The 12,408-nt window shown below is 29.0% G+C and overlaps 1 protein-coding gene and 1 long non-coding RNA gene across 2 annotated transcripts in view; one reads left to right on the top strand and one right to left on the bottom strand.

Moving 5' to 3' along the window:
• Nucleotides 1-8,413, bottom strand: part of LOC106682809 (cytochrome b5 reductase 4) — an 18,495-nt gene extending 10,082 nt beyond the window's left edge. Inside the window, exons 1-7 of the mRNA XM_014423872.3 lie at nucleotides 8,104-8,413; nucleotides 7,856-8,026; nucleotides 5,651-5,751; nucleotides 4,745-4,981; nucleotides 3,136-3,255; nucleotides 1,835-2,051; nucleotides 684-808 (exon numbers count right to left, since the gene is read on the bottom strand). Coding sequence (XP_014279358.1) covers nucleotides 684-808; nucleotides 1,835-2,051; nucleotides 3,136-3,255; nucleotides 4,745-4,981; nucleotides 5,651-5,751; nucleotides 7,856-8,026; nucleotides 8,104-8,116 — 984 coding nt within the window. The 5' untranslated portion in view covers nucleotides 8,117-8,413. The remainder of the gene's footprint in view (nucleotides 1-683; nucleotides 809-1,834; nucleotides 2,052-3,135; nucleotides 3,256-4,744; nucleotides 4,982-5,650; nucleotides 5,752-7,855; nucleotides 8,027-8,103) is intronic.
• A 14-nt stretch (nucleotides 8,414-8,427) lies between these two features.
• Nucleotides 8,428-12,401, top strand: LOC106682810 (uncharacterized). The gene is made up of 3 exons (XR_010843260.1): nucleotides 8,428-8,442; nucleotides 9,997-10,112; nucleotides 12,005-12,401. It is a non-coding gene; the product is annotated as an uncharacterized lncRNA (long non-coding RNA).
• The last annotated feature ends 7 nt before the right edge of the window (nucleotides 12,402-12,408 follow it).

The raw sequence follows: 12,408 nt of genomic DNA, 5'->3' as shown, positions 1-12,408 counted from the left end.
TATATATATACCAATACCTTACAGTTTGTTCATTGGTACCAGTATCGATGGAACGTGAAACCTTTACTATACACACTTCTGACAGATCTTGACAGTCAAAGGTTGTTGATGAAATGGACCTAATAATTAACTTCCTGAGGCAAAGTGGCCAGTGTTTTGTTTTATTAGTTTAGGATTGTTTTAGATTCAAGAATGATCTTCTAAATTTATAAATTCCTATTTATAGATTTAGTTCAAATCAGAAAGAACAGACATACAACAAAAGAACAGAAAAAAAACAAAAAAAACAACTTTATAACAGCACATGAAGGATCTCAGATCCAGTATTTCAAACAGAAATACTGTTCTATATTCAACAGTTAAAAAAGTAATCTTTGATTTATAACGAGTTAATAATCAAATGAGGATATCTGGTCAGCATTCAAGTTCAACACCTAGAATCTATTCCCCAGGTAACTAACTTATAGATGCTGATGTGCCATAGGATCTTTTAAACCCAGGGATAATTGAAACTGGTAGAATAGAAAATATGTTTTTTATTATAATTGGACTTAAATCTGGGCTGACAGTAAGGAGTCCAAAGCTTTCATACTCCTTATTAGAAATATTAACTAAAAAATGATATATTAATAAATCATGAAAATTAGATAATTAAAACACTCTAGAAATGCACTGGTGCATACCTTTCGTGATGTGATCCAGGAACTGAAAACTCCATCAGGATAGTACTTAATAAGCAAATTTACATCACTACTTAGTTTTTTATCAAGCCCACAAACTGGCGTGTAATTCCTTTCCAATGTAGTTCCTAAAAGTGACAATAATATAATCAGAAAATGTTAGAATATGTAATGTAAGTGGTTTCTCAACTACTTGTCCATTATGGATATGATATAGTTAAGTAAATTTTTATAGTAATTAATCTTCTATCTTTAAAAAAAAATTATACTAATAAATTCTCCAAAAATTATCAATAAACATCAGCAAAAACATTTTAATACTAATTGTGAACTCTCATTTTCTTAACAAACTTTTCATTATTTTGATATTTCATCTTCATTAAACACCATGTCACAACATAATTTTTATTGGATTCAATTTGATTTTTTTGTACTGTATTACTACATATAGCATATTTTATAATACCATTTTTATTAATACAGTGAGACCTTTACCGTTTTAATAACATGAGATTACAAAAAAAAAAATAAATAAAACCTAACTAATTATGATTAACATACTTCCTATAGCTTGGATAGAGGAAGAAAAAACATAGGCTGATGTAGCTGAGAGATTTCAATTTTATTTCGTAGTGGTCCAACAGAATGAAAACTTGACCCTTCCTCTCTGTATTAGAATAGGTTGGTTACCAATAAGATAACCTCCCTATCTCCTATAAGTCAGGAATGAGCAAGTAGGGAGGAAAAAAACAAGAAATTAGAAAGTCGAAGAAATAATGCACAGTTTTCATTTTTTTTTTTTTTAAAAAGTGCTATTTTCACCAAGATTTCTTGAATCAGTACTTACATGTACTGTATACATGAATACATATTTAAATATACGTAAATAATCGTATCAGTACAAGAAATCATTAAATATTATTTTCTTTATTTTAAACAAAGTGTCTGTTCCGAAGAGTAAATTTACTTCTTTTAACTAAAATTTAGGCGTATGAAATTCTTATCTTCAAGGCCAAAACGTTTAAATATTTTCTAGAGAAACGTTCAGTTTTAAAAAAAAATTAAAAGTACATATGAATAAATAATTCAGTTAACTAAACAAGAATTTTATTCGGTATTCTTCCACATAAATTAATTTTTAATCTTAAATTTACCATTTATATTGGCCTTGACAGGTATGTGGTATCCAATGGGAACGTGGAATGTTATTCTTTTGGAATTGGATAATCCTATCAAGAAAACATTGTGATTGACATGCTCGATCCGATCAATGACCATAGGAATAGTGGTTAATGGCTCTTTGGAGTCGCCTGGTAAACAACAAGGATCATCCCACTGGTTAGCCTTTTCTTTAGTGTACTTTACTTCAACCTGGAAAATTTATTTTAATTTATCACATAATTGGTTTAATATTAATAAGATAATTTTTAAAGTGGCAGTTTTTGCATATGACATAACTTCACTTCTATTCATTGTTATAGATAAGTCTAAAATTCATTTAAAATTTTTACTTTAATAATACCCATTTAAAATATTTACTTTATTTTTTTAGTTTATGGTAAAAACATTCAATATTTCTAAACTGGATTTAAATTACTTTTAATATAATCAGGTTAAATTTCTACAACTAAATGCTTTCAGTTTATTACCCACATTCAAACTCATATAACTTATAACGGTAACTCAATTATTTCTCCTCAAGTCTATATATTGTAAGAAGGGTCTAACAGCAAAATTCACATTCTCCACTTAAGCATATTTAACAGTGAACAATAAAGAAAAACCTCTAATTTCAATTAAGCAACGTTTTAAACTTGTATTTTCTTATTTATTTTTGAAAGCGTAATGTGTGCCTACAATACATTTAAAAAATACAACTTCCACTTAAAAATACAAGTGGAAACTTTTAACTTCCTCCTATGAGTTAAAATGTTTTCTCACTCGTTTCAGAACAAATATTTCTATATTAATCACTGGGACAATACTTTCTAGTACTAATTTTTCAAATGAGGCTTGGTAGATTGTCTGGTTCCAATTTTAAAAAAGTATTTTTAATATTTCTTGCTGTAAAATTTTTACACTTTTTTTAGACAAAAGTATTTTACTAAAATTTATATTTTTCTCTAAATCATAGTTTAGAAATCCAAGAAAAATGTACGAGATGAGTAGTCAAAATGATATAAAAGATACCCAAATCTAATGGATAACATTGAAAACTAGGAATTATTCTATTAGATATAAATGAAAGCACCGATTGGATATTTATTCAAGACATTATTATCTTAATGTCAAATTGAATCCCATGCACACTGATAAATAGGAGTAGAGAAAAAAAAAACATTTATTGCATGAATAGTCCTATTCCAATAATATTTTCAATTAAATTCCTTTCAGATAAAACATATTAGAGTCAACACTTTTGAACATTCATTTTACAATAGCATTTAAAGTGTACCTTGCTATCCGTAACTGTTAGAAGAGGAGGCCATACAATTGATTGCTTCAAAGAAAATCCAACACATCTATCATTGATCCAAATCCACAACTCAGTAGGATCCTCATTACTTATTATTAACTGAAATAGAGTTTAGTTTTGTAAATTCAAAATCATAAAAATAAATTTAAATAAAAAATATGTATTTTTAATAATTGTTCATTGTTATAAGATATTATCTGGTGTGATGAACTCATCATGGAAAGATGGTGGAGAGAGTATTTTCAAAATCTGCTAGAGGGAAGAGATGTAGAGATCAGTGAGACCCAGAGGAATGCAGAGGTCGAAAACGACTACATCAGTGAAGAAGAACTTCAAGAAGCCATCAACAAAGTCAAACTGGGCAAAGCAGCAGGTCTTAATGAAATCACTCCCGAAATGATCAAATACATGGGTAATAAAAGCCAAGAGATGTTCCTCCATCTTTTGAATCTCATTTGGAAAGAAAAGAGATTTAATAAGAACTGGGAAGTTGCAGTGATCGTTCCTATTTATAAGAAAGGGAACAATCGATAGTGTGGTAACCACTGTGGAGTTTCACTTCTCAGTATACCCAGCAAAGTGTACAGATGCAGATGACCTGGTCTTGCTGGTTTCCAACGAATCAGACCTCCAATACAACATAAATGTGCTGGAAGAGAAAATGGCAACGATAAACATGAAAATTAAGCCAGAAAAGACCAAATGTATGAGGATAGGAAAGAAACCTCAGAAAATAATGAGGGTTATCAGAGCGAATGGAGAAAGACTAGATGAGGTTGATAATTTCAAATATCTTGGGTACTCATCTCAACAAAAGTTGCTACATTGATGAGGAAGTTTCTCAGAGAATCGGTGCATCTGGAAGAGTATTTAGTTTGCTACTAAGGGGTTTCCTGGGAAAAAGGGAAGTGATGAGAAAAACTAAAAAGATGATCTATAAATCAACATTCCTCCCTATTCTTTCCTACTATTCCGAATTATGGACCCTCACTTCGAAATATAAGAGCTGGATCCAATCCATGGAGATGCATTACTTTCGTCAGGTGGAAGGAAGGACATGATGAGATAGAGTAAGGAACAGCACCATTCGGACTAGCCTCAGAGTCAAACCAGCTGAGAGCATCCTAGAGTAGCACAAGCTAAGATGGTTCGGCACCTCCTCACGATGGACCAGGAAAGAACTGCCAGGAAGACATATATGATTCGCGTAGAGGGAAGAAGGCCGTGAGGAAGACCACGTATTTCCTGGGAGGAAAGTGTTAAGGAGGCAGGATATGGACTGGAGTAACAGAAGGCAGATGGTCCAAGAATGAGACATCTGGTCCAGACCCTACAAATCGTAATCCCACACTGCGCAAGCGGTAAAGGGATTAGAATGATTATGATGATGTTAATCGTTATAAACTAAGATCACATCTAAAGTCTATATATACATAAAACATTCTTTAAATGAGGACCTCAGATGTACAGAATATCTCAACTGTATTGATAACCCTACCACTTGGACTATATTGCATATTGCCTTTTAATAATAAGCAAATATGATAAAAAATATAAGGAGACCATTACAACGTAATATGATTCTTACTTTTCTTGGTAATTCTTTCAGATACACAACCATGGTTATAAAGTTCTGTTGTTGGTACCAATCTACCTTTAGTCCATCAGAAACAACTGACAAACTGTTAGTAATTTTATTTTCTCTTATAATTTTATCTTTCTTGCTTGAGCTAGGAATGTCAAAGATTTCTTCATCAACTGCACTCGTCAGCCTTCCAACTAAACATTTTTTGAGAATCGATTCGAAATTGACCCATGGATGAACCTGTTAGAAAGAAGATTAATTTATTTATATTCAAAACAAAACTTAAGCTAGAAATAAAAATTAGTAAAGTTTAATGTAATATAATTGTTACTGTAACCTTATTTTACAATTAATCAAAACTAAAAAAACAGGATATGATTTTTCAGTTAATTCTGAGAAGAAGATGGCCATGCAAAATAAAAAAGTCACACTAAACAAAAATTTTAATGCAATAGAGTAAAATTAATAATCGTTCTATAGTAATACATATAATATAATTAGTAATAAGAAATAAACTATTCAATATGATCAATCATTCAAAATTACTCTATTGGTAAACATGCCTAAATCTAGTATCAAGACATGTTGGCAGTTGATACAGTAACCATATATGCCACCTAGATTTTATAATAGTTGAAAGTACCAAGCAACTACTTTTTTATTGAAGCAATTAATCAATCAATTTTCATGAGGCTGAGTGAACCCAATTGTTGTAATCTAACTATGAAAAATTGTACAGGTTTTTTTTTTTTTTTAATTTTTTCATAATACATAGAAATCATCCATTTAATACGTATGTGTTCTTATAAAAATGCAGCATTTTTTTTTTTTCAAAATTATTGCATCAATAATTATCAACACAGAATAATTGATAAATGTTAAATAAATAGATAACAGATTCAATATTACCTTATTGAAAAGATTCGTTGCATCGATTCCGGCACCTTTCATAAGTTCTTCTGCTCCACCAGGATGGAAGTTCATATATCTTGTGACATTATAAACATTTCCTACAATGAAAATTTGTATAAGAATAGTAATTTATAAATACATAAATATTAGAAGGATAATAAAAAAAAGCAATCCCTAATAAATTTTTAAATAATAAATAAAATAGAAAAGGGCTCTTCCCTAATTTTATACCAGGTGTTAGATAGCAAGACAAAACAACAAATAAGCTAATTTGTTTGATTTTTCTTTTAACTTATCAACAAATTAAAATAATTGATTTACAATGACAGGAATGACTACACTGGATATGCGCACTTTTTTTTTCTTACCTTTCATTTATATTTTAAGAGTACACAAATACAAATATAATATGACAATAAGTTACATATGACTTTTCATAAGTTTGAGCTTGTTTATGTAATTTTAAATGTAATGCTTAGATGGAATTGAAAGGAAAAATAACATTTTAATTGCAATCAGTAAAGTAAAATACGTGATCAATAAATCGAGATTCTCGAAATGTCTCTGAAGCTTTCACTTTTAACTAACAAAATTTAACTAGAGAATGATAGGGGAACCATAATTCGTCTCTAGATGGTAAAGAATATTCACAAAACCTAATGAAGACAGTAATACAGAATACAATGCATTCATGCAAAAAAAGTAAAAAGTCACTAAATATCAAACCTAAAATCAATTGATAAAATAACTGGAATATTACATAGAAATCAGCAGCAAAAACAAAAAGAGCAAATAACATTCTTTTGTAATCTATGGAAAATTTAAGGACTACCACACTGGGACTCGTAAGCTTCTCGGTGGCCCTAAGTAATTTTTCTTATTTATTTCAAAACTCACTTATATATTTTTTTTCCTAAAAATTCAGTTGAATTATAGAACAAGTTTATTAAATCTATGGAAAAAGAGATTTATTAATGAATATTCTTTGGAAATATAACAAATTGAAGAACACAAACAATTTTACATCAGAAAATTTCAGTTTTATAACACTTTATGCTCCATTTTCTCAGAAATAAAAATAGTTACAGATTTAAAATGTTCACACTTTATTTGTCAATGTTATTTGAATGGAACAGATATATAAATCACTTGAATCGAATAGAAAATAATTTCTTATAAAAAATAGAAAGGTGCTTCCTAGTCCTAGGGTGTGAGATGACATTATTTCATTTAGTGTAATTGTATTCTATTATAATTTGTGTAAAAATTTTAATTTTACTTAAAACCCTCTAACATGCATTAATTAAAGTATTTACGAAAAACTAATCACAAGTATCCACAAGCATTTTGAACTTGGTTTTAGCTATGAAAAAAGACAAGAATCATATTGATACATATCAAAATTTCAATTAGTAGCAAAAGTAGCAATTTCAGGGGAAGCACAAAAAAAATCAATTGTTAGTAATTTTTAAGTATTTGACCTCCATTAAATAATGGAAGATAATAAGTATAAAGAAGATAATATAGATATTTTTCCTAAATTTACTATTCTTAAAATTCAGCTAAGAAGTAATCTAATTAATATAAAGTTTCAAAAAATTATTTCAGTGAAGAGTAGATAATATATCATTAGTAAGATAATAAAAATTGTAAATGTATCAATAAACATAGCCATAAATACATGGTATTAAAATCTATAAATAGTGTATTTTTACTGACCCATAAATAATATTAACCCACACAAACTATCTATTGGCAATTTTAAATGATTTCGGAAAGAATGAAGGTCACCTAAATATATAAACTTCAGCATCAGAAACAATTTTTATTTTTAATAATATTTAAACATATATAAAACTTATCTCAATATACCATCAGACTTTGAATTTTGAAAAAACTGAGGACAATACAAATAGTAAACATAAGTTAACAGTAGACAAACTATCAGGTAAAACATAAAATGTAGTAATAATTGATGAGCAGAATGTACTTAAGAATGGTTTCTAGAAACTGAATAAATTCATTAACAAAAAATTAATTTTTGAAATATTATAAAATGATTATAATATTATCATTATTGAAGAAGTAGTAGTTAATAATTTTGGACTTTTAACAAGGCTGACAAATTAATTAAGATGATTATAACTTATTTAATGCACTACTGTTTCTGTAGCAATAAAAAATATCTAAAACAAAACAAACCTCTTATACATAACCAGCCATCTTTTTCTGATGAATGTTGAGCAAGCTGCTCTTTCGTGACCTGCAGAATTGCACCGCCAGTTCCAGTTAAATCTTCACCACTATTGCCAAGCCGAATCCAGTCCATTAAAGAATGTCCTGGTTTCAAAGCTACTTTATTCCTTGGATTACCTAACATAGCCATAAATATAGTACATGAATATTCCATGCTGTAATCGCAATATAGGAGTAAAAAAAAAAAAACTTACCTGTGGCTGACATACTGTTGATTGTGAAGAACAACTTGTTACCCGAGAATATAATAAGATAATTTAAAGTTGATTTTCTCTTCACATTATTAAAAATGGGCACAGCATGACCTACAATTATTCTTTTAATAGCTCATTTCATTTAATAAAATAATGTTTTGGATCAGACTTGGGCTGCATCGATAGTGATGTCTCCAGATCAAAACTAAAACTGACTTTATCAATTGATACTAACTCCATACCGGCTCTCAGTGAATCAGGTACCAATGACAGTAGAGAGCCATACAACGAAGGTTAGATCGAGGACAGGTTTTAAATAGGTTATACCGCTCCATAGACGTAAGGAAATGTCAAGTTCAATCATTATTCAAAACATGAAACTTAACTTCCATGCCGTGAATCAAATAACTTAAGACCAAGGCAGTATGAGTCTTTTATTTCTAAGTATTGAGGATATGAACTATTAATATGTCTATAGAAGGCATCCTCAATGTATTGTTTTCCATTTATATTTAATCTATTATTAATAATAATTCCATTTATATATTATCCAAATATTTTTTTCAGTCTAATGAATTTTTGATTAAGTTTTGTGATTCTTCTTTTGAAATTCTCTTAAAGAAACTAGCTTACAGTAGTATTAACAACAGGAACTCAACTAAGGCATGCAAAAAGTTTTCATACATTCTTACATAAAACTGAAAAAGGATTTGATTGATTTACAAGTTAATCATTAAAATAAGAAAAAAATCTTATGCTAGAATCAATCCCAATCAAACAATTTTTATCAGATAATTACAGATACTTTTTATCTAATTATTATTTTGAACAAACTGGAAAAGTTTATATTTAGTATTCAATTTATCTTTTTAAATGAATTATTTAAGAAATGTTTGGGATTCAAGTAGGAGAGGGGAAGCTCAGTGAATTAGTAGCACTTCACTTCAATCTTCCGTGGCCGAGTTCGTGTGCAGCTGTAACAAAACATTATTTGTTCAATGGGACATGTATCGTTTTGAGATCCCCTGTGTCCAAATAGCCAAGTCTTAAAAAATAGTTTGTGTGTGCGAACAGCCTAGCTCGTAGGTAACATTAACGAACCCAAGATTAACTAAGCGTATTGTAAGCTTCTTTACTTTAAAACATAATTTAGAGATACCTATTGCTCAATCGCAGATATAACAATAATTGGCTGATTAAAGATTGGTTGATTATTACATATATAATTATTTATATTATAACTATGAAAATATTATATTCATTACACAGTAAATTTTATCTTATCTCAAGATCTTTGTTTACTTGATGGTAAGACGCGTAGGCATTTTGAATTCAGTGCGTAATGCTTTTCAAATATATAGTTCAAATACTATGAAAAATTCTGAAGAAACGTGATGTTATTCCTGTAACAGATTTGTTACAAGACAATGTGACATTAATTAATTATGCATCCTTTAAAATGCAACTTGCTCAGAAATAAACAAAATAAAACTCTGAAAAAATTCTTGTTTCTTGATATCAATCAGTGCTTCCTTCATATGTTTCAGATAGATATTTTTAAAAATTTACATTGTAACATTAAATCTACAGTTTTATTGGAAAAGTACATGCGATTTAGATAATTTCATCACTATATAAGCTTGATCAGTCGTGAAATATTCGTTTGATTTAATTTAATGTTTCAAAATCAGGAATCATCTACCATAACTTATTTATTCCTAACGTGGATTTCCTTTTCTTCTCACGGCTATTACAGCCAATTTTTCTTATGTCAATAATTTAACTCGGAAGGAAATAACAATTTTGTTCTCACCAAAATGTAAAATTTTAAAATTCCTTAGACAATAATAATCTCAGACAATAAAATGGGATAATTTGATAATTGAATAATAGGTAAAAATTGTTGTTGGTACAAAGTCAAGTGGTAGAGCGAATTCCGCTTTACTAGGCTGCAGGAACTCAAATGATGAAGACGATTCTGCACTACTTTTTGGTACTTCTGGTAGCAGGTACTTTTTTACAATAAATTTGTCTCACGTATTACTATATTTGTTCCAGTACAAGTTTTGACTTTCATCAAACTGGCGGGCATAACCGCAGTACGGATTCCCCCCAAAAATTAGTGATAAAGAAATAAAAGTTTCAAAGTTTTTTTTCGATACCTAATGATGATAACTGAAGTAGATTAATAGTTTTGATATTACTTATAGATTTTTTAAAAAAAACATAGAATGAAGTAGATTTTAAAAAAACATAAAATAAAGAAGATTTAAAAAAAACATAATATAAAGTAGATTTAAAATAAAGTATATATAATTATTATCCAATTCATTATTATTATTGTATTTACTGAAAAACTTAACTTTTTATTTTATTTTTTTCAATATGGCATTTTTAAAATATCAAAAATAAATTGATAACTTATAAATCGGTCCTAAGACCAACCTTATTAATTTATGCTGATCCCATGCGGAACTTCTCTTGTTCAGTTGACCTAAACAAAATTACAAGTATAAAAACAAAACAAAAATGCCTACGAATCGTTCATAATAAATAACGAATGAATCTTTAATAAACTTTTGATAAAATATTACCAGAACGATTTTGAAAAAAAAAAACTCCATATGAAATTGAAAAATTCTAATTAAAAAAAAATTAATTAATTTGAGTTGAAACTTTATTTTTATGGTGCCTGACTAATTTTATGGCTTAGGCACCCTAATCCATGCGTTCTGTTCCACTCCTTACTATACAACAGCTGCGATCAACAGACAAAATTATAATGTAAACAGATAAGCAAACAAATCAGGTACTACATTAAAAATAATCAAACAAGTAACTAAAGGCCTAAATATCATTTTCTTCCATAATTAAATACAAATAATTTATATTTTTGTATATACCAATTTCAAATAAATTTGTTGTATAATGATATATCTCAAATTATTTGTAAATACGTTGTATGAATACAAATATTTTTTAATATCTGACCTTTATTATATACCATCTGACTTTTATATTTTTTGAAAAATTTCATATATTCTCTTAAGATCAGAAATTAAAAATACTAAGATTTTGAATAACAATCTCAATTTTTAATTATATATTTTCTCTCCCAGGACGTTTCTTATCCTCATGATTGTCTACAATGAATTCATTTTATTTTAATAAATGAAATTTGGTCCGTGTGCGGTCAAATAGTTAATTGGGGTACTAATTTTATTTGAGCCAACGTTTCACTCCACGTTTCAGGGCTTCATCAGGGCTGTTTTGATGGAAGTCAAAGTCAGAGTCGACTTTGACTTCTGTCAAAACAGCCATGACGAAACCCTGCAACGTGGGGCGAAACGTTGGCTCAAATAAAAATAGTATACCCATTTACTATTTGAGTTTTATTTGACAGCACCCGATTTTTTATTATTGTGATTATTTGCACTAACTTAATACGCCCCAACATTATTACGTGAGTCAAAATATATAAAAATAAATAAATTTAAAATAATAATACTCTAGTATTTAATTTTTGACCTAAAGAAGAAATTAAAATAAATTTCTAATTAATCTAAATTGAAATTTTAAAAAATTAGTATCACTGCCAAGGAAAAAAACTCATGTTTTAAATATTTGATTTTTGTTTATTTTCATTTTTTCAAGGACATGCGAATATCTTAAATTACGGTAAATCTCCCGGTGGGTTAGTATTTACTAACTTTGAAGCATGAACTTGGAAAATAAATAAATAATACAACTAGTGAAATAATTTTGTCTTATCATATATATTATATATTGAATTTGTGCTAAACCTGGAATACATAGCTTTCGATTTTGTTTCTGTTGTAAAGTTTACGTAGTAGTACCTTTGCCTTGGACAACCAAGATCTGATAATTTAATTAATTACAGGATTGACTGCGGAGGCCATAGAAGATTTCGGTGAGGAAACTACAACTATGCACGGATTTATTGATCTGAATGAGGTACAGCCTTCAGATTCTCAATCATCAGAGACTCCAGACACAACGATGAAACCCAGCATCTTGAACGAACTGGAACATGTCGCCTGGAAGATCGCACAGTTAGAGTGGAACTTGACTTCTGCGATCCAAAGGAGGCTCGGCGGACCTCTGGTCAAGGCCATCAGGATGCGATCCCAAGCAGAACCAGCCCTAGCCAGGATCATTGGTCTGGTAGAGGGGGGGATACTAAGCAATAACTTGCATAGTAGAAAGTGATTTGTGAACATAGATTTCATTTTCTAATTAATTCTGTTCTTTGATAAAAAAAAAAGGAAATAAATAATTATATAT

This window comes from Halyomorpha halys, unplaced genomic scaffold (assembly GCF_000696795.3).
Source record: "Halyomorpha halys isolate HHAL.00 unplaced genomic scaffold, Hhal_1.1 Scaffold442.1, whole genome shotgun sequence".
NCBI classification, from domain to species: Eukaryota; Metazoa; Arthropoda; class Insecta; order Hemiptera; family Pentatomidae; genus Halyomorpha; species Halyomorpha halys.
The sequence above is the reverse complement of the archived record's forward strand: the minus strand, read 5'-3'. Positions and strand labels throughout refer to the sequence as shown.